Raw genomic sequence first — 26,102 nt, forward strand, 5'->3', positions numbered from 1 at the left:
TCCTAATTTCCTGCCCTTGGCAATAAATGGTGAAAGGTCTTTCACCTGTATAGCGCTTTTGCACTTCCAAGGCACTCAAAGTGCTTTGACACTGTTAGCACATTGACCTACTGATGAAGGTGATGAATGAAATGTGTGTGAGTCCATTCTTAAATTTAGAAAGTTTAAAAAACAGTTTTAGTCTTAATTTAAGACCTAATATTCCTAATCTGTTGTTGAAGAATAATCAAATGAGGTTTTCAGCGTCTTATTAGAAAAATGAATTTCTGGCAAAAAAAATATTGGCTAGCCATACTTTCTTAATATAAGATTATTTTTCTCAAATGAAAATTGCTAGACAAGATATTTTTCTTTATAGGAAGAAAATAAAAAATGTTTGCTTAAAATGGGACTTTTTTTATTTCTTGAAATTGAGTTTTTGCAGTGTACTGGCTTTCAAAGGTTTGCAGCATTTCTTGAAATGCTTGCTTTTCAACTGTATTAAAGAGCAGCATGACTTTCTGTGACCGCACACCATTTAGCACTGTTCTGTTTGTATTTACTTTGCCAACCCAACGTCCCTCAATAAAGTTCTAGTGTCCTTTTTTTTGCCCAATCTCCAGGATCACATCATCAATCAAGAAAAAGATTCATTTTATTATCACTACATCTCAATAATGTAGCAATTCCCACCATGGAATTTCCATTTTGGCTTCCACTAACCATTTGAAAATATACCCGGAATAGAAGATAAAGGGTGAATAAAGAGTGAACAATGAAACAATGCCTGGATGTTGCAGTTGAACAATGCGCTATTCTTCAAGCGGCTCTGATCTTAGTGTGTTTTGATGAACAGGTTGTTGAAGGAAGCGGCGGAGGAGCCGGCATTGATTGCGGGTCAGTGGTATCATGGTGACATCATCACACTGATGTTTGATGGGGCCATGATGTCACGATGGAAGCGTGCGTGAAATGCGCGTGCTTTTTCTTCCACCCTATCTGTACATGCAAGCGGTAGTTTCATCTCGTAGCTCGGTCTCAGCTGATTCTGCTAAAAACAAATGGACTCCAAATGGTGTTATCGTTGTCCTTCAGCTCAGATGAACTCCGTGTGTTTGCTTTATTATAAAAAACGTAATCTGGCTATTGACTTTACTGTAAAACCTTGTTGTTGCATTTCTCTCACTGGAGCTCATCACGCTTCCCCATGCAGCCTGAAAAGTCTTCTCATATGCAAACGTCTTCCTTCTCCAGGGCTGTGCTATTCTTTGCACTTTCATGGGATGCAAGGAATGCTCATTAAGTGGAATGAAACGGGTATCTACTGTATATCAAATGGCCAGCCCACACAAAAGGTGCATATGTGTTTCATTGAATCCAAGTCCTTCATTGCTTCACATCTCAAAAGAAATTCATCAGGATGGCCACAAAAGGCTTTTGGAAAATCCCCTGACCCCATGCCACCCCCCACCCTTCCCCTCCATTGGTTGTTAGTGTACGTGCTAGAGATGGAGACATCTATTAAGCCTGGATTATTTCTTGGCACAAAGGAGGTTGACATTTTGAAATGAAGCATCCCCTTGTGGTCCAAAGCATTTTATCTCTTTTCACCAATACTTGATGGTGTGAACGTAGTGTGAACCACTACCTTTAGGTTTGGTGTGGTCATCCACGTGTCCTGCTGGGTTGGCCATTTAGCCAACAATATTTCTTTTCCAGATATATATAGATTTAGCCTCTCAGACTTTGCCTTTCTTCTGTGCCGGGAGAACGCAGAAGCCTGCGGGCCTGGTGAGCTGAATACCCGGCGAGCAAAGCATCCGAGGCGTAAAAGAGGCAAGCGGGCCGGCCTGCATGCTAGGCTAAAAGCTAGAGCGACTAGACCACCGCTACCAAGCCTGCTGCTAGCCAACGTCCGCTCTCTTGAAAACAAGATGGACGAACTAAGAGCAAGGATTACAGCTCAACGTGAGATCAGGGAATGCTGTGTCCTCACCTTCACAGAAACCTGGCTGACGCAGGATATACCGGACTCGGCGATCCAGTTGGAAACATTTGCTGCTTACCGGGGAGATCGGACTTTAGCGTCTGGTAAACACAGAGGTGGCGGCGTCTGTGTTTACGTAAACAAACGGTGGTGCACAGACGTACAGACGATGGAAAAGCACTGCTCGCAGGACATTGAGCTGCTGATGGTGAAATGCAGACCTTTTTATTTGCCTCGTGAGTTTAGCGCTGTGTATTTAACTGCTGTTTACATCCCACCACGAGCTAACACTGCTAACGCACTAGGCCTCCTGCATGACATCATTGATAAACATGAGACCAAACACCCAGACGCTGTATTCATTATATCTGGCGATTTCAACCACTGTAACCTCAGGACTGTCCTCCCCAAATATTACCAGCATGTGAGCTTTCCCACAAGGGAAAATAACATCCTGGACCAAGTCTACTGCAACATGAAAGGTGCTTTGAAGGCTGTTCCAAGACCCCACTTTGGAAAGGCTGACCACATCTCTATATTCCTTTATCCAACATACAGACAACTTCTTAAACAAGCTCCCCCTGTAAGTACAGCAGTTAAAGTGTGGAATGAAGAAACTGATCAAGTACTTCAGGACTGCTTTGGCTGCACAAACTGGGATGTGTTTAAAACTGCAGCGGGGAGGGAAGATTGTATTGTTGATTTGGATGAATATGCTTCTGCTGTTACTGGCTACATTGCAATTGTGGACTCTGACTGACTGGGGCCTGCCTGTTAGAAAGTTAAACACCCAGTTACAGAGGGGGGGTGACAGGCCAAGTGTGAGGAGCTTATCTGTGAGTTTGTGGGGGCTGACTGTATTAAAAGCAGAGCTATAGTCTATAAATAGCATTCTGACATATGTGTCCTGGCCCTGTAGGTGAGAAAGGGCTGTGTGGATGGCAGTGTTGACTGCATCATCCGTGGACCGGTTCTGGCGATATGCAAACTGTAGAGGGTCCACAGCGGCCGGGATGCTCTTTTTGATGTGGGTCATGACTATTCTTTCAAAGCACTTCATAACAATAGGAGTGAGTGCTATAGGGCGATAGTCATTCAAGCAGGTCACGTTGCTCTTCTTGGGTACGGGCACTATGGTGGTGGACTTAAAGCAGGTCGGTACAGATGCTTGTGCAAGCGACAGGTTAAATATGTCAGCCAGCACATCAGCTAGCTCTGATGAGCAAACCCAAAGTGCACGTCCTGAGATGTTGTCTGGGCCTGCTGCTTTTCGTGGGTTTGTTTTGTTCAGAACCCTGCGCACATCTGCTGATGTCACCATGAGAGGTGAGTCCTGTGTGCTCCCCAAGTCCAGCCACCCTCTCTGCTCATCAGGAGTTTGGGTGTCAAAGTGGGCATAGAACTCATTCAGCTCATCAGGAAGTGTGGTTTGGCTGGATGTGGCTGCATACTTGCTTCTGCTGTTTATGTGGATAATGGACAACTTATTGCTGATATTAAGATTGTTGTATTGATCCTCCGTATAACAGCAGTCATATGTGATGTGAGAAACAAAAAGTGTCCAATTGTAGATCTTGTTGTGGCATATTAAAGCTGCTTTCCTTTTCCATGTTGGGAGACCTCAGTATTCTTCTAGGTCCTTGATGTCTTTGACAGCAAGAACTCTGGCCTCTGGACCTCCATTTGCTTTGATGAAGACTTTGCAGTTTGCACTCCATGTTCCTTGGATCCTTCCTTGCTTCCTCAGATCACGTGCTTCCTTAGCCATTTCAGCATTCCTCTTTGTCAGGTGGTCATTCATGTAGATGTTTGTTCCTTTCAGCTTCTTTCCTTGTTTCAGCAGAGCAACCTTGACTTTCTTGTTAGTGAACTTGAGGATGATGACGAGTGTAGTACTGTTCCTGCCATACAGTGGCATGCAGGTGTCAATGGTTTGGATGTCTACGTCCACCTCCTTAGATTGCAAAAAGGTGACAAGGTGTTGCTGTGTTGAGGCGACATCCATTTCATCTGCTTCGTCATTATTGGCCACTGCCCCGGCATAGGACCTTGGTTTGATCCAAAGCCCCGTCATGACCACATCATTGGTTTGCGTGTTCTGATCCATGTCATCTATGGTGGTATTCAGTTGCTCAATGATTCTTTCTTCAGGCTTTTTTTAGAGTGACTCTCAGTGCTGCATTGCTTTCCTATCTTCTTGCTTTTCCACGATCTCCTGCAACTTCTTTGAAGCTTTCCCCATTTGTACATCAACATTAGTCCATTGACCGATATGAAGTCCCATTGAAAGTGGATCAGGTTCTTCAGTAGTGTGGAGACACATGCATTAACTGCAGTAGACGTCTTCCGGACCATCATACCCACCCGCCTTCTTGGCGACAGACACCCTTTCCTCTGGTGGCCTTTGATCCTCTCTCTGGATTGAAACAAAAAAAGCACCTGAAATCAGAATAGTCTGCAATTCAAATTGAGTAAGGTTCCTTTATGCATTTTTTTTCACAGCAAAGGTCCAAACCTCATTTTGCATCAAACAGACGAGCTTCTATGAATATGAAATGTAATGAAACCCTGCACACCACCCTGTTGTTTCAATACAACACAATTATCTTGGCACCTAAATGACATTGAAAAGAAAACAGGACCAAATTTCACAAAAACAATCAAAGGTTTGACTGTACAAACAATGAATGAACATTTTAAAGTTCAATAACAATGCACCGTTTGCGCTTAAAAATAATAATTTAATCATAATTGTGTCTCTTTAACAGAAAAGCCGCAACAGTACATCCTCTTCAAGTTTGACATATCCTTGGTTATTGCGACATTGGGATTTGCCTGATGCTGTCCCACAATTTGTTTACGTTTGAGTAAGACCTCTGCAGTAGAAGCACTGCTGCACAACTCTCCCATCAGTGAAAGATGTTATGTTTTGCTCCAATGTCCACAGTCTAATCATTGCAAAAACGTCAAGTCAAAGTTGTTTTACCGAACAAGGATTAATCTTAGCTTAGTTGCCTTAACTGCAGTGTTTAGCGAAGTTCATTCAAAGGCAACCGAAAGTCAAGTAAAACTCACCACATCATCTCTGTTAGTCATTTGACTGTAGTTTACTCCTAATAATCCCTTAACCACCCTGCTGCGTGTAAATACTTTGTAGCTAAGGACGTGCTCGTCATAGTCTTGCTTGGCTGTCCGTCCTAGCGTGACTGCTAGTATGAAGAACAGCAGTTCACACAACTTAACCATGTCAAAGTCAAATGCAAAAATGAAGAAATAAATAAAGATAAAACACTCAGCTAGACAACTTGCTGAGCAACTGCTCAATTTTTTACTTACCGTGTTATTTGTAGCTGCACAATCCGACGGATGCAGAAGAAGTCCTGAAGATGTCTTCTTCTTTTTGCCTTTTATTGGCGGGTGGTAAACAACGTATGGTGAAGAAGCAGGACACGTCTGCAATGCTCTGGCAGGAGAACTTTCAAATGTAACAAATATTGTAGCTTGCTGTCATTTACCACAGTAACATACTGTTTAAGACCTGTGTGCTACTGCCCACAATGCACTGCAAACTACAGTATAAAACTGTATTACATGAATATTGCTGTTGGAAAATGGTACTAAATTTGGTTTGGTTTGGTTTAGTTTATTTGAACATGAAGGTTCCAATGGAATACATCTCATGAATCATTCTTTCACAGTTCCACATGTCCAAAAGGAGTAGGAAGAAGCAAAGCTTATTTAATCCTACCCCCCATCTATTCTACATCTAGTACAGTACATGTTATTCACTTCCTGTCATGTTTTCTATGATAATCAGAATAATAATACATCATAAATAAAAGTAAGAAGACAAAGAAAGAAAAAAAAAAAAAAAAATATATATATATATATATATATATATATATATATATATATATAACCTGACAGAACATCATTGTGATGATCAAGACTCTTCTGCCTTGTATTTAGTAAACATCAACTGATTGTATTGTTTTTTGGAATTTGCTCATCTCTGTACTTTGTTTGAGTTCTTTACTCAATCCCTTCCATAGTTTAATTCCACACACGGAAATGCTGTGGCTTTTCAGCGTTGCTCTCGAGTATAAATGTTTTAAGTTTAATTTTCCTCTAAGATCATATTTCTCCTCTCTGATTGAGAAATACTGTATTAGGTTTTTGGGTAACGAGTTATTATTAACTTTATACATTATTCTAGCGGTTTGAAAATATACTAAATCTTCAAATTTTAAGATGTGTGATTTTAAAAATAAAGGGTTTGTATGTTGTCTATACTTGGCATTGTGAATGATCCTCACTAATATGTGATATTAAAAATAAAGGTCTGTATGTTGCCTATACTTGGCATTGTGAATTATCCTCACCATCTTTTTTGCAGTACAGTGAGTGAGTGAAGATTGCTTTTGTAATTATTACCCCAATTAAATTTACAGCAATCATTTACTGTGTACTTTATTAATTATAGATACTTTATTCATCTCCAAGAGAAATGAATGTCAACTCTGATGGGTTAAACTTGGCAACATTCATTCATTTATTTTCTATGCCACTTAATCCTGCACTAGCAGGGGTATGCTGGAGCCTATCCCAGCTGACTTTGGGCAAGAGGCGGGGTACACCCTGGACTGGTGTCCAGCCTGGACTGGTGTCCAGCCAATGGCAGGGCACATATAGACAAACACTCACATTCATACCTATAGACCATTTAGAGTCTCCAATGAAACTAACATGCATGTTTTTGGAATGTGGGAGGAAACTGGAGTACCCAGAAAACCCCCACACACAGGGGGAGAACATGCAAACTCCACACAGAGATGCCCAATGGCGAGTCCAACCCAGGTCTTCCACATCTCCTGACTGTGTGGCCAACATGCTAACCACTAGGCCCCCGTGCAGCCCAAGTTTGCAACATTTTCTTTTCATTTTAGTCAAATACGGGAACAACTGAAAAAAGCCTTCATAGTCGAGTGGCGAAATGATTTCGAAGTAAGCCCACACGTGCACGCTGCACTTTTGCTGTTGGAACAGGTAACATTTGGAAAAGATGAAAACTTTTCAGAGTTTATAAGCTGTGTCATGTTTTGCGGCTTTACTGGACTTTACAGGAAGGAAGGCAAAATGGCTCTTTTGGTGCCAAAGGTTGCCGACCCCTGGTCTGTGGTGTGACCCGGGAAGATCCTCAGGAGAGCTCTGGCTGCCCGTGTTTGTGTAAAGGACATGAACGTCCTTCCTCCAAATGTTTGTTCCTCTCAGAGTTTGCTTCAGTGTGGCTGAAAAAAGCCAAGCTTCTAACGCTCATGTTTATTCAAAGTGAATCTGCCCCCATCTTCCCCTTAGCCCTTTTATGGCCAGTTGCTGTCTGGGTGCCGAGGAGTAAAGGGCTACAGGCTCACCTCTCCATGGGTAATTATGTGCATTGGCTTTGGTGCTAGCAGTCCTCTTATCATGCAGCAGACCCAAATAAACTCAGACATATATGGTGTGGCCTTAATGAGGAGGGAATGTTTTGAAAGCATATACAGTAGTGGTGGGTGGAGAGACACCTCATTTCCCAGGTGCACCCACCACGTTGCTATTTGGATGCACATTAGCTTTGAGCGTGCATTAGCAGGTTGCACGTGTGTTGTGGTCACAGCAGTGAAACCACTGAATGCTCATAGAAATGTCTTGAGCAAGAGTAGAAATAAAGCCACTCTTTAAATGTAATACAAATGATTGTGTGTGTGTGTGTCTTTTAAAGTAGGACAGTTGAAATTGATGGCCAACTCTGAAAGCTGACCTACTTAGAAGCGCAGACAAACTAGTTTCCTCAGCATGCGTGCTGAGCCAAGGCACCGTGCAAGAAGAGCAAGCACAGCACACATACTGGACCCGATACACAGCACATGGCTCCATTACCAACAGCCGGACCCTGTGGACGAGTCCTGCAAGTTAAGACTTGTAGTTTCTTTCATTTTTCAGCACCACTTTATTTGTATTTTCACTTTGTAGGAATCATGTATCATTTGAAAAGGTAACAGGGGAAAGTATTAGTACGCGTTTGTTTTCAGTTACAATTCTTTTCTAATCAAATGTTTTCTCTTGTAATGTTGCTGACTGCTTTTGCTTTTGTGCACCAATTCTTTCCTCACCCGATGCTTTCATGCAGACCACCTCCACATAATCATCACCTTTATGTCTCGTCAAATAGAGCGTTGACACCGTGCCGTCCCAAATGAGATTAATATTGGTCACATTCAAAGGAAGCAATTACATTTGCACACCCACACCAACACTCTTTCTTCTGGTTTTCATAGATTTGCTCTCTTACAGGGCTGTTATTGACAATTCCATTGTCATTCTCCATTCTCCAGCCTAGCATTTCACCCAGAAAAGAGACAAAACAAGGAAACACACTAATCCCTCCTTCATCGCGGTTAGTATACAGTATACAGTATATCGAGATAGATATACATATGGATTCCGCAAAGTAGGATTCCATCTTTAGAAATGGAATATTTTGGTAGTTAGAGCATAGAAAACCTGTTTACCACCTTCTAAATACTCTTTTTAACATTATTAGAGTCATCCAGACATGAAATAACACCCCTGTAGTCACCTTTACACTCCCATAAGAGTGTAAAGGTACGCATGCTTGTACGCATTCCTGACAACGTCGGGGCATGCTCCTAATGAGACTACGGATGGTGTCCTGGGGGATCTCCTCCCAGATCTGGACCAGGGCATCACTGCGGTACCTGGACGCATGGAGGAGATTCCAGGAGACAGGTAGTTACTCCAGGAGAGCTGGACAGGGCCGTAGAAGGTCCTTCAACCCTCAGCAGGATCAGTATCTGCTCCTTTGTGCAAGGAGGAACAGGATGAGCACTGCCAGAGCCCTACAAAATGACCTCCAGCAGGCCACTGGTGTGAATGTTTCTGATCAAACAATCAGAAACAGGCTCCATGAGGGTGGCCTGAGGGCCCGACGTCCTGTAGTGGGCCCTGTGCTCACTGCCCAGCACCGTAGAGCTGGATTGGCCATAGACCACCAGAATTGGCAATTACACCACTGGTGCCCTGTGCTCTTCACTGATGAGAGCAAGTTCAACCTGAGCACATGCGACAGACGTGAAAGGGTCTGGAAATGCCGTGGAGAACGTTATGCTGCCTGCAACATCATTCAGCATGACCGGTTTGGTGGTGGGTCAGTGATGGTCTGGGGAGGCATATCCCTGGAAGGACGCACGGACCTCTACAGGTTAGATAACGGCACCCTGACTGCTATTAGGTTCCGGGATGAAATCCTTGGACCCATTGTCAGAACCTACGCTGGTACAGTGGGACCTGGGTTCCTCCTGGTCCACGACAATGCCCGACCTCATGTGGCTAGTGTATGCAGGTAGTTCCTGGAGGATGAAGGAATTGATCATCAGCCAATGAGATGAGAGCGTAGGCGGTGCCCCGATAATCAGCAAATGAGATGAGAGCGTCGGCGGTGCCCCGATAATCAGCCAGTGAGAGCATGAAGCGTCAGAATTTGTGCATAACTTCCTGTTTCCTTTCGATCGACAACTATTCCCTTTTTTCTTATCCCTTCCACTTGGTTTAGGGCCCATGACTATGGTCATTTTAACACAAAGAAGAGTAATGAAATTAAGAAGAGATTTCAATGCATGCAAACTAGTAAGGGCGACTACGATGAGGAAGGGAGCTCACATACAAACTTGGATGCGCTGGATAAGTCAGCCAATGAGATAAGAGCATAGGCGGTGCCCCGATAATCAGCCAATGAGATGAGAGCGTAGGCGGTGCCCCAATAATCAGCTACTGAGAGCGTGAAGCGTCAGAAGGCGTCACCAAGTGTACTCTTTTAGTCTCTCTGTTGCTTGCACGGACTTGACGCTTTACGTTATATGGAATTCCTTATGTAATACGATGCAAAAAAATTACATAAATTCTTTACGTTCAGTGGAATTTACGTAAAAGGAGGTTTACGTTATGCAAGGTACTACTGTATTTATATTAGTGTGTGTGTGTGAATGTATAAACGAAAGGCACTAACTTCAAAGTAAGTACTTTTATTTGTATTCATTTACAGCGCAGCCTTGCCACATCCAATATGGTGGCGACGTTGACGTAAGCCTCAGAGCTCGATGTGGTGTCTACGTGCTGTATATAGTTTTGACAGCAGCACTTCCTGTTTCCTAGCATGCTTTGCTGTGCTGTTGTTGTAAACGGCTGCTAAGCTGCACGTTTAGGGCTCACATGTGTAGTTGTTGGTTATTCAGCATTATTTGTTGTTAGTGTCTTGTCTGTTGTTATGTACTTATTACGTTGCTGTGTGACGCTTTCTTAGCTCTTTTTTAAACACAGTGAGTATGAATGATATGTGGAAGGGTGACCCCCTTCAATGAAGGTAAAAGTGGCATTAAATGTTCCTTTATCCTTTTCATCCATCATTTCTATGCTTTTACGCATGGAAAACTATCATTGTTAAAGTATAAAAAGATGTTGTTTAGACATGTGGCATGTATCGTGTATCATTAGTTAACTACGAACTACAGATTCCACTGCTGATGACATCATAGACGGTAACGGAGCTGACTTCCATTTCCTGTTTCCACATGTTAGGATGCTAACAAGGACGTTTTGTGATCAAATATATTCCAAATACAGACTCCCACAGTGTATCAATAACAAGACAAGACGTGTGCCATATTTTGTGCTAAGAGAAAAAGGTACGCAAAGCGAGGAAACAAGCAAACCCGCTAAGCGAGGTCGCCTTATTGCAGCTTGCAAAGACGTACTGCACAATAACACCCCAGAGAAAGCACATATTTATACTTCCTCTTTATCTGATGATTGCTGACTTTATTGTCCACTTGAAAAATGAATTCAACATCTTTTCTCTGCAAACTGAAAAGCATGAGAGCAATTGCTGTTATTTGCTTGGGGGTATTTGGATCTCTGTCTGCTCCCTGTGCCGTCAAGGAAATGTTATTGAATGACTGTACAGTATACAGTACTATCCAGTATACAGTACTATACAGTACATACCGTAGTATTCTAGTACTGGCGAGCACAGTCTGCATTTGCAACAACATTCAAACAAGTTCAAAGATGGCGCCCTCCATGGCAGACGTCTCTGTGACACTCTCCCGTGTTTTTCTATTTTTCTCTATTTTATTGTTCATTTTGGACATTCAACACACTCACGCAGTACATTACAACAGAGAGACACTTTTGAACATCGGCAGGGTTCACCATGAACTTTCATTTAGCCTCTCAGACTTTGCCTTTCTTCTGCGCCGGGAGAACGCAGCAGCCTGCGGGCCTGGTGAGCTGAATACCCGGCGAGCAAAGCATCCGAGGCGTAAACGAGGCAAGCGGGCCAGCCTGCATGCTAGGCTAAAAGCTAGAGCGACTAGGCCACCGCTACCAAGCCTGCTGCTAGCCAACGTCTGCTCTCTTGAAAACAAGATGGACGAACTAAGAGCAAGAATTACAGCTCAACGTGAGATCAGGGAATGCTGTGTCCTCATCTTCACAGAAACCTGGCTGACGGAGGATATACCGGATTCGGCGATCCAGTTGGAAACATTTGCTGCTTACCGGGGAGATCGGACTTTAGCGTCTGGTAAACACAGAGGTGGCGGCGTCTGTGTTTACATAAACAAACGGTGGTGCACAGACGTACAGACGCTGTATTCATTATATCTGGCGATTTCAACCACTGTAACCTCAGGACTGTCCTCCCCAAATATTACCAGCATGTGAGCTTTCCCACAAGGGAAAATAACATCCTGGACCAAGTCTACAGCAACATGAAAGGTGCTTTGAAGGCTGTTCCAAGACCCCACTTTGGAAAGGCTGACCACATCTCTATATTCCTTTATCCAACATACAGACAACTTCTTAAACAAGCTCCCCCTGTAAGTACAGCAGTTAAAGTGTGGAATGAAGAAACTGATCAAGTACTTCAGGACTGCTTTGGCTGCACAAACTGGGATGTGTTTAAAACTGCAGCGGCGAGGGAAGATTGTACTGTTGATTTGGATGAATATGCTTCTGCTGTTACTGGCTACATTAGCACATGCATAGAGACTGTTACCACCAGCAAGTATTACAGAAAATACCCTAACCAAAAACAGTGGAGGAACTGTGATGTAAGGGCTAAGCTACGTGCTCGTTCAACTGCATTTGTCATGGGCACCGCTGATGACTACAAAAAGGCCAGATATGACCTGAGGAGGTCCATACGAGAGGCCAAAAGACAGTACAGACAGAAGCTGGAGGGCTACTATTCCACCTCAGACCCTCGGCGCTTGTGGGCGGGGCTCTAGCACATCACAGACTAACGTTTTTCCTTGTGAGAGCTACTTTTACAAAATGAAAATGGCCAAGAGCTACTCATTTTTGTAACATTTATTTTCAGATCTTATTTTAAACCCAAACACAGCGAATATGCTTGTTTTACCAGAACATGAACAAAATGCTGGTGTCCACGACTCACATGTTGTATTTCACAATGCATTTCTTTCTACTGTTCTTTCATTATTAACTGAAAACCTGAATGAAAAGCAGGCTTGCGGACACCTTATGTGGTCGCCGGGGCTACCTGGTGCCCGCGGGCACCACATTGGTGACCCCTGATCTAGATCAAGCCTTCCAAGGTAAATGACAACTTTATCTGAACTAGATACATAGATATAGACATAGATACATAGAGTCATCGATAGATTGATGATTTCTAAGAAAAATCCACATTTCCAGCAGCTCTGCTAAAATGTCATAATGAACTTCATCACTTAAAGCCCAAAATGAATGTAAACAACCTCGGCAAAACAAGAACAATAAGAAATGGAAAACAGAATCAAAGAAGAAATAAAGCAATATGTTGCATGTTCTTAGGAAATAGCGTGGTCACCAGTAGGCGGCCCGGAGTATCTACTGTACATATTCATACTACTCATGTTTTATTCAAGCACAGTTTGTCCCAGACACCGAAGAAATGCTGGATTTTCTTGAGCAAATGTTGCTGTTTCTCTTAATTCCTCAGGTGTTTCTCCTGCTATATTTCTCCCGTAGTCTTGGAGAGTTCCTGGCAGAGGCTGTAAAGAAAGGAGATTAATTCTGGGGGCTGTGGAAGTCTAGTAATTGCACAGAGAAATGTTGATCAAAGGCGTCACACTGTGCCGTGGGTGTCTGCTTCCCTGAAGTACAAAAAGACGGGACCATGGAGGCCGGGGCGCACGTAGCAACAGCTTTGTGTCGTCCGCCTGACAGGACAGGTGAGGGCTTGATCATGCATAATTATTGCTGGGGAGGCAGAGGAGGAATCGTTGGAAGTGCAGGTTGCCAGCAATGAGTGTGCGAGAGAGGGCTGACTTTTAAAAAGAAATGATATCAAGTTAAGCGTGATATCTTCTCTACTTTTTCTTCTGTTTTGTGGCAGAAATAAATCGATAGTGCATTTGCAAGCGTTTGTCCAGCTGCCTCCATGCCTGGGAAGTAGAAAGATAGAATTGAAAGCTCTGATAAGACGTGAAATCTCCATCACAGCATCAACACGAATACGTGAATCTCAGTTTCCTCCATTTTATTTACATCTGCTCTTTATTTATTCCAACTGATTGTCTTTCTCTCAGCTTCTTTGAATGAACAATAGTAGAATCTGTTAGGATCAAACGTGCACGCTCACGCGCGTGTGCAAAGGTTATGCTAGGATGAGCTTTACGTGCTTGCGTGATGGTTGGCACATGGCAGGGCTGCAGCTGGCCAATGTGCACCTGACAACTGCTTTTGCTTTTAGCAAAGAAAACAGATTTTTTTCAGAAGCGTATTTTTAGATTATTATTCGTACAAACAACATTTTTGCTGTCTTTTTACATTTTTGAACTATTTTAACGTTCTTCTCCAATAGTCTTCATGAATGTCATATTCTGACTCTGCCATACTAGTTTGACTTGTTTTTCTGCAACCTCATTTTCCAAAGACTGACTGCTTTGTTCATAGTTGTATTTATTTGCTACTGATGTGCTACTGCTTGACTCATATGCATGTTCAAGATGAATTAAAACCAAGAACCATGAACCATTTCTCATATTATGCCTTTTTAAAGATGCCTTTCTTCAGTACTTCAGTGATATGCTGGTAAGATGACATAATGTTACAATATTCTTGTCAAATGTATCGTTGGATTACAAATCAAATGTTTTCTCTTCATATCTTGACTTTATTCTTGTAAAATTACTGCTGATATTTCCATTTTTTATGTTCTTTTCTTGTAAGTGATATTTTTACAACAATCCTGTTTTCTGATGAGGGCTGTGCAACCTCGGGTGGTCCGCATGGAGGAAGTAGGGTCCGACCAGCATGTCTCTACAAGGCTCTGATGTCAGCAAGGAGATGGCTGTCTCGTGTTTTGGATCAGAATCATTGGGAGAGAGCTGCTGCTATTGTGTCCTGTAGGAGTTATATACTGTATCCTGTGGGAGTTAAATACTGTATCCTGTAGGAGTTAAATACTGTATCCTGTGGGAGTTAAATACTGTATCCTGTAGGAGTTAAATACGGTATCCTGTGGGAGTTAAATACTGTATCCTGTGGGAGTTAAATACTGTATCTTGTAGGAGTTAAATACGGTATCCTGTGGGAGTTAAATACTGTATCCTGTGGGAGTTAAATACTGTTTTCTGTAGGAGTTAAATACTGTATCCTGTAGGAGTTAAATACTGTATCCTGTGGGAGTTAAATACTGTATCCTGTGGGAGTTAAATACTGTTTCCTGTAGGAGGTAAATACTGTATCCTGTGGGAGTTAAATACTGTTTCCTGTAGGAGGTAAATACTGTATCCTGTAGGAGTTAAATACTGTATCCCGTGGGAGTTAAATACTGTATCCTGTGGGTGAGTTAAACATTGGAGTTATGAGTTAATATGACTTAATAGCAAGATTGTGCATTGCTGAGCTTCTTTGGATGATACCAACGTGCTTCATTTGAAAGGGTGGCGGTAGGGACGTGGCGTGTGATGAAGGTGGTAAGAGGCTGTGAAAGTGGCCTCCCTGCCAGTCGGTAGAGCGAGGCAACGAGGCCAAGCAGCTAATAAGTGTGAGCAAGTGCAGTCCAAGCCTCTGCCACACCTATTATTATCAGACAAGCATGCCTTTCCATTTGGCTTGTTGACTGCGAGCGTGATGACACCTCTCTCCTCGTGTCTGTCAGCGCTGCCGCTCTTTAATGGTCCGGTGGAGGCGGTCCTGCGCCACGTGTGGATGCTTCAACACATGAACACAATTGCTGCTATTTTGTGGCCTGTTATTGTCTAGAGAGTATGGAAAATGGGATGGCTGTGCAATGGCAGGTCCAGGACTTCAGGGAGTGGTGAGGGGACGGACGAGGACGCAGGACAGTGTGTCTCATTGTTCTGTTAAACAGATGCAGTCATGTGTAGAAGGGCTGGGCTGGTGGTATCGGTGTGGATGTAGTTCTGACCTGACCCAAGCGGAAATAAGTGGAAAAGTCCTGTCAGCTGATGAAAGAGCGGCAGGGAGGAGTGTGGCGACGGGGGCCGTGTGCGCTAACCTCTTCCCTTGTCACTTCTGTCTCTCTCCCTCCCCCCTCCGCTTTTATTTCCACCTTTTTCTGTTTCCCTACCCCGCCTCCATGTACCCCCCCCCCCCTCGCATTCCCCAGACTCCGTTCCCTCCTCCCACGACCCTGTGTGACAAATTACTCCTGGCGCTTGATTTGTTGCTTGTCAGAAGTGCTCGGTGTGCTGGCATGAAGGGGGGGGGGTGAGCAGGAGAAGAATCTTCCTCTTGTTCCTCATCCTTACCCCGCCCCCTTCACCTGGCACGTCTACACGGCGTTTAGATGCCTGGCTGCAAACTGACGCCGGGTCTCATAAGATCTCATTAGATGAGATGTTTCCACGTCAGAATCGTCTGATGTGTTTCAGCAACAACAGGGAGATGATTGTCTTCATCAAGCCAAGATATGACATGCATGCAGTGGACCGTACACCAAAGCATGTTTATCACTACTTACTTTATATACTACTTGCAGTCTGTAGTACTAACACAGGTTTCACCTTGAGGTTTGTCCACTGCAGTAGGTTAGAACTATGTGGATTTGTGCACTTGCATCCATCCAGTCAACAAGTACATTTGACAACAATACTTACTGTATTGGACACAGCATGACATGTAGCTAACAACACGCGAACCCCCGCATACGCCACTTCATTGCTTCCACCAAGTAGGAGTCCTGATGCATGAATAGAATATTTTCATAGTTAGAGCATAGAAATCCTCTTTAGCACCTTCTAAATACACTTTCTAACATGATTAGAGCCAATATAGTAGACATAATAAGAGAAAATAAGACATATAAAACCTGTTTGCCACCTTCTAAATACGCTTTTGAACATGATTAGAGCCCTCTAGACATGAAATAACACCCCTATAGTCACATTTACACTCCCATTACCCAATATAGTAGACATAAAAAGAGAAAATAAGACATATAAAACCTGTTTACCACCTTCTAAATATGCTTTTGTACATTATTAGAGCCCTCTAGACATGAAATAAGCAACCAAGCAGGACCAATGTCCTTGCATATGAAACTAACCTTATCTACCTCCAGAAAGTCTCAAGTCAGCCGCTTTCTCCTTTGGCTTTGCCAGGCTAAGAGCTAGCAATCAGGCTAAGGCTAAAGGGAAAGGTAAGAGCCAGGCAATATAGTAGACATAATAAGAGAATATAAGACATACATATGACATAATATTAACATGATTAGAGCCCTCTAGACATAAAATAACACCCCTATAGTCACCTTTACACTCCTATTACCCAATATAGTAGACATACTAAGAGAAAATATGACATAAATAAGACATAATATAGATTCACAGGTGTTAGGTTTTGTTGTTTTTTAACTTCCTGTTGTGTATAGTACTTGCTGTGGTATCTCACTGGTGTAATGTAATGGTTGTTAAGGCATTTTTATTGTGTTTATGTTATTGCGTTTGTGTGTGTTGCTGTAAATGTGTCTATGGGGTGTCTGGGGGGGCGGACAGGAAGTGACATCAGAGGGGTTCAGAGGCTTTAGTTTGCCGTGAGTTAGGACCACAATGGTAGTCCATGTTGGGAATTATTGCACCTGTTGTAAGTCCATAAAACCAATATGCCACATTAAGTGAAAAACACAGCAACATGTTAAAGTCCTATAAGAGATAATATGTAATACTGCATCACTGTTGCTTTCTGGAAAACGGTTGAAATGTTGAAGTTGTGTTTCTTGCTGATGAAGCGTCCGGTGAGTTTTCAGGCGTGATCTTCCTGCTGAGTAGATTCCAAGTGTTGCTGGTCATTTGCTGGTGTTCACCCAAAGCTTTGACTTCATCTAAACTCATCTCCTGTCGCTTTCTCTTGCTACTTTATCTACTACACGTTTCCCTTTTGCAAAAGTATTAGAATGGGTTGCACAAACCTTCTCCACCAAGGGGGTCACGTGCTAAAAAAGCCAAGGACTGCATTTGCTAAACCAACCCATGTGGATTTTTCAAGGAAAAACAAGCTGCATCTCAGCTTTGTGTTATTTTTTAAATGAATATTATTTTATTTTAATACAGACTTTACTTTTTCTCCTTATGTTACACTTTATTGCTCTTTTTTTGGTTTTGTATTGTTTTTTTTTACATTTTTTCTTCTTATACTTTTTTGTAATAATGTATTGTGTCTTTCATCTTGTAATATTTTGACTTTATTATTTCCATATTAGAGCTTTTATCCTACCCCATTTTCTTATAACTGCAATTGTATTCTTTGTCTTGTTTGCTTCTCATAACATTCAGACTTTAAAGACTGAAGCCTGCAGTAACATGAGAACCATGGCTGCTTATACACACAGAATTTAATAAAAGGGGAACAGGACAAAAGGCAAAATAAATGTAATGAAATTTCCATGTCTTCTCTTTTTGGGAGGGGTCTTAGAGCACCCTTAACAGATTTCAAGGGAACAACATCTTCCTTTCGAACCATAACCCTGCATCCCTTTTGTTGTAATAATAATAATAATAATAATAATAATAATAATAATAATAATAATAATAATAATAGTAATAGTAATAATAGTAATAATAGTAATAATAATAATACAGCTTGTTGTGCCCTCCATTGAAACTTACTCACATTTTCTCCTCCTTTTTCCCCCCTCCCTCCCATCTGCTTCTCTCTGCACAGGATTTGGTTTCATAACTTTTGAGAGTGAAGACATCGTAGAGAAAGTCTGTGACATTCATTTTCATGAAATCAATAATAAAATGGTAAGTCCACTCTTTTTTTTCAATTGCAGGTGGGCATTGAGGGATTAATATTTCATGTTTTCTTTAATAGCAGAGGTGCTGGTGTGTGTGTGCGTGTGGGTGTGTGAGAGAGAGAAAGAGAGAGCTAGAGAGAGAGTGACCCACGTGCACGTGCACACCACCTGTGGGGGTGTGGGTGTCAGGGATGGGAAAGTGGTGGTGTGTACCCGCCACAGAGCGTGAAATTGTGTGACTGAGTTGTGGCTGTCAGGCTGGGGGACAGGAGGGACAGGAGGGACAGGAGACTGCAACCCGTCCCTCTTCCTATTCCCAACACACACACACACACGCATGCACATGCACACGCATATGCACACACACACAGGTGACGATACCCGAGGAGTGATGGTGCTCGAAGAGGCTGAGTTCATTAGTTGGGGATTAACGCCTTGCTGAGGTTCCTGTGATGCTGTTTTATTTCCACCCGCTTGGTCATTCCATAGTAGTGTTTAACTTAGCACCCACGCTTCTTATGGGTAGTGAGAGGGAGTTTTTGTCCACAGGGATACACTAACACAGTGGAACTACGAAGAGGAGCGCAATCATTTAAAAAAGCAATTCAATAGTGTTTCCCACATTTTTCAACAAAAGTCAACTTTTTTTGCAGCCATATTTCATTTCATTCATGACACAAATACGCAGTGCGCTTGAACATCTCAGCATCCCACTGCGCAATGCTTGAAAGGATGGAGGAAGGAGATGCAAGTTGTTCATTGTTTTGTGTGTGTTCTATGAACAAATAAACCACACATGTAATATATAATGATGAAAGGATTCCCTGGCCAGAATCTGTCTAGAGTGTCCCGACTCTCAAACAACCACCATCCATTCGTCACAGAGACTCAGGCACCAACACATGGTTGCTTTGATTGGGAACTTAACTCTTTTTAAGTTTATTACTTTGTTAGGCACACAACTCCTACAACTTTGTCATTGTTGTTGTCCCCCCTCTTGTCCCAGCACTCACCCCACTGTCCTCTTTACTCTTCTTATCTATCCCCTCCTGCTCCGGTCTGGCCACTCCTAATTTGCATCACAATAAACATCAAATGAAGTCAACTCAAATCTATAGAACAGGAAACGAGTATCTTACACTTTTCCCTGGCAGAGAAAATCTGTTTAGCATCTAAGGGCATCTGGATCAACAATACCATCTGCCCCCAATAAGGGCATCTTTATCAACAATACCATCTGGCCCCATTAAGGGCATCTTTATCAACAATACCATCTTTCCACATTAAGGGCATCTGGATGAACAATACCATCTGCCCCCAGTAAGGGCATCTTTATCAACAATACCATCTGCCCCCAGTAAGGGCATCTGGATCAACAATACCATTTGCCCCCAGTAAGGTCATCTTTATCAACAATACCATCTGCCCCCAGTAAGGGCATCTGGATCAACAATACCATTTGCCCCCCAGTAAGGGCATCTGGATCAACAATACCATCTTCCCCCAGTAAGGGCATCTTTATCAATAATATCATCTGATCGCAGTAAGGGCATCTTTATCAACAATGCCATCTGCCCCCAGTAAGGGCATCTGGATGAACAATACCATCTGCCCCCAGTAAGGGCATCTTTATCAATAATACCATCTGCCCCCAGCAAGGGCATCTTTATCAACAACACCATCTGCCCCCAGTAAGGGCATCTGGATCAACAATACCATTTGCCCCCCAGTAAGGGCATCTGGATCAACAATACCATTTGCCCCCAGTAAGGGCATCTGGATCAACAATACCATCTTCCCCCAGTAAGGGCATCTTTATCAATAATACCATCTGATCCCAGTAAGGGCATCTTTATCAACAATGCCATCTGCCCCCAGTAAGGGCATCAAAATCAAAAATACCATATGCCCCCAGCAAGGGCATCTGGATCAACAATACCATTTGTCCCCAGTAAGTGCATCTTTATCAATAATCTGATCAACAATACCATCTGCCCCCAGTAAGGGCATCTTTATCAATAATACCATCTGCACCCGGTAAGGGAATCTTTAACAATAATACCATCTGCCCCCAGTAAGGGCATCTGGATCAACAATACCATCTGCCCCCAGTAAGGGCATCTTTATCAACAATACCATCTGCCCCCAGTAAGGGCATCTGGATCAACAATACCATCGTTCCACAGTAAGGGCTTCTGGATGAACAATACCATCTGCCCCCAGTAAGGGCATCTGGATCAACAATACCATCGGCCCCCAGTAAGGGCATCTTTATCAATAATACCATCTGCCCCCAGTAAGGGCATCTGTATCCACAATACCATCTTCCCCCAGTAAGGGCATCTGGATCAACAATACCATCTGCCCCCAGTAAGGGCATCTGGATCAACAATACCATCTTTCCCCAGGAAGGCCATCTTCATCAATAATACCATCTGCCCCCAGTAAGGGCATCTTTATCAACAATGCCATCTGCCCCCAGTAAGGGCATCTAGATCAAAAATACCATCTTCCCCAAGTAAGGGCATCTTTATCAACAATACCATCTGCCCCCAGTAAGGGCATCTGGATCAACAATACCATCTGCCCCCAGTAACGGCATCTGCATCCACAATACCATCTTTCCCCAGTAAGGGCATCTGGATCAACAATACCATCTGCCCCCAGTAACGGCATCTGCATCCACAATACCATCTTTCCCCAGTAAGGGCATCTGGATCAACAATACCATCTGCCCCCAGTAAGGGCATCTGGATCAACAATACCATCTTCCCCCAGTAAGGGCATCTTTATCAATAATACCATCTGATCCCAGTAAGGGCATCTTTAGCAACAATGCCATCTGCCCCCAGTAAGGGCATCAAGATCAAAAATACCATATGCCCCCAGCAAGGGCATCTGGATCAACAATACCATTTGCCCCCAGTAATGGCATCTTTATCAACAATACCATCTGCCACCAGTAAGGGCATCTGGATCAAAAATACCATCTGCCCCCAGTAAGGGCATCTTTATCAACAATACCATCTTCCCCCAGTAAGGGCATCTAGATCAAAAATACCATCAGCCCTCAGTAAGGGCATCTGGATCAACAATACCATCGTCCCACAGCAAGGGCATCTTTATCAACAATACCATCTTCCCCCAGTAAGGGCATCTGGATCAACAATGCCATCTGCCCCAGTAAGAGCATCTTTATCAATAATACCATCTGCCCCCAGTCAGGGCTTCTTTATCAATAATACCATCTGCCCCCAGTAAGAGCATCTTTATCAACACTACCATCTTGCCCCAGTAAGGGCATCTGGATCAATAATACCATCTGCCCCCAGTAAGGGCATCTGGATCAACAATACCATCTTCCCCCAGTAAGGGCATCTGGATCAATAATACCATCTGCCCCAAGTAAGGGCATCTGGATCAACAATACCATCTGCCCCCAGGAAGGGCATCTGTAACCACAATACCATCTTCCCCCAGTAAGGGCATCTGGATCAACAATACCATCTTCCCCCAGTAAGGGTATCTAGATCAAAAATACCATATGCCCCCAGTAAGGGCATCTTTATCAATAATACCATCTGCCCCCAGCAAGGGCATCTTTATCAACAATACCATCTGCCCCCAGTAAGGGCATCTGGATCAACAAAACCATCTTCCCCCAGTAAGGGCATCTGGATCAACAATACCATCTGCCCCAGTAAGGGCATCTGGATCAACAATACCATCTACCCCCAATCAGGGAATCTGGATCAACAATACCATTTGCCCCCAGTAAGGGCATCTGGATCAACAATATCATTTGCCCCGGTAAGGGCATCTGGATCAACAATACCATCTGCCCCCAGTAAGGGCATCTGGATCAACAATACCATCTGCCCCCAGTCAGGGCATCTGGATCAACAATACCATTTTCCCCCAGTAAGGGCATCTGGATCAACAATACCATCTGCCCCCAATAAGGGCATCTGGATCAACAATACCATCTGTCCCCAGTAAGGGCATCTGGATCAACAATACCATTTGCCCCCAGTAAGGGCATCTGGATCAACAATACCATCTGCCTCCAGTATGGGCATCTTTATCAATAATACCATCTGCCTCCAATAAGGGCATCTTTATCAATAATACCATCTGCCCCCATTAAGGGCATCTGGATCAAAAATACCATCTGCCCCCAGTAAGGGCATATGTATCAACAATACTATCTTCCCCAAGTAAGGTCATCTGGATGAACAATACCATTTGCCCCCAGTAAAGGCATCTGGATCAACAATACCATTTGCCCCCAGTAAGGGTATCTGGATCAACAATACCATCTGCCCCAGTAAGGGCATCTGGATCAACAATACCATCTACCCCCAATCAGGGCATCTGGATCAACAATACCATTTGCCCCCAGTAAGGGCATCTGGATCAACAATACCATTTGCCCCCAATAAGGGCATCTGGATCAACAATACCATCCGCCCCCAGTAAGGGCATCTGGATCAACAATACCATCTGCCTCCAGTAAGGGCATCTTTATCAATAATACCATCTTCCTCCAGTAATGGCATCTTTATCAATAACACCATCTGCACCCATTAAGGGCATCTGGATCAACAATACCATCTTCCCCCAGTAAGGGCATATGTATCAACAATACCATCTTCTCCCAGTAAGGGCATCTGGATGAACAATACCATCTGTCCCCAGTAAGGGCATCTGTATCAACTATACCATCTCCCTCAGTAAGGGCATCTGGATCAACAATACCATCTGCCCCCAGTAAGGGCATCTGGATCAACAATACCATCTGCCCCCAGTCAGGGCATCTGGATCAACAATACCATTTGCCCCCAGTAAGGGCATCTGGATCAACAAAACCATCTGCCCCCAGTAAGGTCATCTGGATGAACAATACCATCTGTCCCCAGTAAGGGCATCTGTATCAACTATACCATCTCCCCCAGTAAGGGCATCTGGATCAACAATTCCATTTGCCCCCAATAAGGGCATCTGGATCAACAATACCATCTGCCCCCAGTAAGGGCATCTGGATCAACAATACCATTTTCCCCCAGTAAGGGCATCTGGATCAACAATACCATCTGCCCCCAGTAAGGGCATCTTTATCAATAATACCATCTGCCTCCAGTAAGGGCATCTTTATCAATAATACCATATGCCCCCATTAAGGGCATCTGGATCAACAATACCATCTGCCCCCAGTAAGGGCATCTTTCTCAACAATGCCATCTGCCCCCAGTAAGGGCATCTAGATCAAAAATACCATATACCCCCAGTAAGGGCATCTGGATCAACAATACCATTTGCCTCCAGTAAGGGCATCTTTATCAATAATACCATCTGCCCCCAGCAAGGGCATCTGGATCAACAATACCATCACCACCAGTCAGGGCATCTGGATCAACAATACCATTTGCCCCCAGTAAGGGCATCTTTATCAACAATACCATGTGCCCCCAGTAAGGGCATCTTTATCAATAATACAATCTGACCCCAGTAAGGGCATCTGGATCAAAAATACCATCTGACCCCAGTAAGGGCATCTTTATCAATAATACCATCTGTCCCCAACAAGGGCATCTTTATCAACAATACCATCTGCCCCCACTAAGGGCATCTGGATCAACAATACCATCTGCCCCCAGTAAGGGTTTCTGGATCAACAATACCATCTTCCCCCAGTAAGGCCATCTAGATCAACAATACCATCTGTCCCCAGTAAGGGCGTCTGGGTCAACAATACCATTTGCCCCCACTAAGGGCATCTTTATCAACAATACCATCTGCCCCCAGTAAGGGCATCTTTATCAATAATACCATCCGCCCCCAGTAAGGGCATCTAGAGCAACAATACCATCTGCCCCCAGTAAGGGCATCTGATTCAACAATACCATCTACCCCCAGTAAGGGAATCTTTATCAACAATTCCATCTACCTCCAGTAAGGGCATTTAGAACAACAATGCCATCTGCCCCCAGTAAGGGCATCTGGATCAACAATTCCATCTACCCCCAGTAAGGGCATCTAGATCAATAATGCCATATGCCCCCAGTAAGGGCATCTGTATCAACAATACCATCTGCGCCAATGGCTGGACAGGACAAAAAAAAGATCAGAGAGTACATTTTCAAATAAAAAATGATTAATTGAATACCAAAATTGTCGATTAATTAGATAATGGATTCATTATCAATTAATTGGTTATTTTTTGCAGCTATACACAATATTTTAAAACATAAGAAAACCATGCAGCCTTTGACGTCCTCAATTTTAATGTTTTAATGCTGAAAAAGTGGAAGTCTGCTGATCCTGCAGTTTTTGTGCAACTTTTTTCAACCAAATGTGACTTTAAGTCCACACTGTTGGAGAAGATGGATGGATGGACTCCACCTTGTAGGACTTCAGGTTCTGTTGTATTTGAGTGGCTGTGTGCATTGAGTTTGACTGAGGGGAATACTTTTAGCAGGCCTCTCCCCACCTTCTGGCCTTTTCCACAACTTGACAGACTGACTGGCCGTCTGACGGACGGGACCAGTGTAGAAGAACCTTGTTCACCAGGGACCAGCCCCATCCACACATGACCCGTCTATGCTCAGATGCTGCATCCCATTCTGTGCTCAGGCCAACATCCTCTATATCTGAAGTGCTATTGCATAATAGACACACACTGACATTTAGGTGGAGCACACTGTTGACATTTTAGGATGGAATATTAATGGTAAAGAACCTTTTATCGGCCCTAAAATAGAAGCTACTTGTTCATTACCTGTGCTTATTAACACACCATGCTACGTTTATGCATTGAAAAAAGAATGGATTGCATTCATTATCTCTCCAAACAAGACGGGTGCTTCATAGAACAGGAGACCATAGCTGTGATGGAGATGTCCTACGCCCCACCCCCCAGGGACTGAGGAGCCTGTACTAGACCAATAATTTGAATCTCTGTCTCCTAAAACTATCTGTCCCTTCAGCCTCCACGAGAGATACAAAAGGCATGTGAGCTTTCTGGAAGTTTCAGAAACAAAGCAATCAGGATTATTAGGCGAGGGCCACATGTTAAAGAAGCGTCACCAGGCCTTGAGGCCTTTTTGGAGGCTTTAGTCACCTTTATAAGAGGCTGAAATGAATGTCCAAGTATGCAGGAAATAAGCTGGGCCCTCACATCTCCAAAGTGCTGACACGTGGGAATGTGTGCAAAAAGGAAAGGATGTGGAGTGTGTGGAGAGCATTTTTCAAAGACCCTTCAGGTGTTGCCTTAGTTGCAAAGAGGAGAGTGCTGCTGATTCGCTTTCTTCAAGCACCAGCACATAAAATAAAAAATGGCTCTTGTCTTCATCTTTATGAAGTACTATACAGAAATAGACCTCATCCATCCTCCCCGTGAGTCTCATCTAAGATGGTTCTTGAATAATTGATGCGGACAGAGTCCACCCAAGTTGAGAGGGCGGTGCATGTGTAGGGCAGCCCACCCTCCCCTTTGCTCATCTTCTCATGGGCCGTGAAAGTGCAGTGGGTCAACGCTGGCTCGGATGGGAATGAGTGAACCTTAAGTGTGTTGGTCAAACACCCCCGTTCACCCGGTGTTCACGGAGCAGCCAGGCTTTACCCTCAGGAGCGCTTCCTCTCTGTCACTGTGTGCCCTCATTTATAATTCAAATTAGGGCGCTGCTCGGGAAGACGCTCTCTCCCTTCGCTTATGAGCTGCACTGATGTCCACTTTGGCCCCGCCTCTGTGGAGCAACCTGCATCATCTGCAGGACTTCTGCAGCAACACTTTTACCTCACCACCTTTAAGGC

The 26,102-nt window shown here is 43.6% G+C and overlaps 1 protein-coding gene across 12 annotated transcripts in view; it reads left to right on the forward strand.

Annotated features, from left to right (window-relative positions):
• The window catches only part of msi2b (musashi RNA-binding protein 2b), a 410,423-nt gene that overhangs the window by 273,373 nt on the left and 110,948 nt on the right, over window positions 1–26,102 (forward strand). For all 12 annotated transcript variants that reach the window (XM_054754385.1, XM_054754384.1, XM_054754391.1 and 9 more), the window contains one exon: window positions 18,215–18,297. In XM_054754385.1, the coding sequence (XP_054610360.1) occupies window positions 18,215–18,297 (83 nt within the window). The remainder of the gene's footprint in view (window positions 1–18,214; window positions 18,298–26,102) is intronic.

This window comes from Dunckerocampus dactyliophorus, chromosome 16 (genome assembly GCF_027744805.1).
Source record: "Dunckerocampus dactyliophorus isolate RoL2022-P2 chromosome 16, RoL_Ddac_1.1, whole genome shotgun sequence".
Classification (NCBI taxonomy): domain Eukaryota; kingdom Metazoa; phylum Chordata; class Actinopteri; order Syngnathiformes; family Syngnathidae; genus Dunckerocampus; species Dunckerocampus dactyliophorus.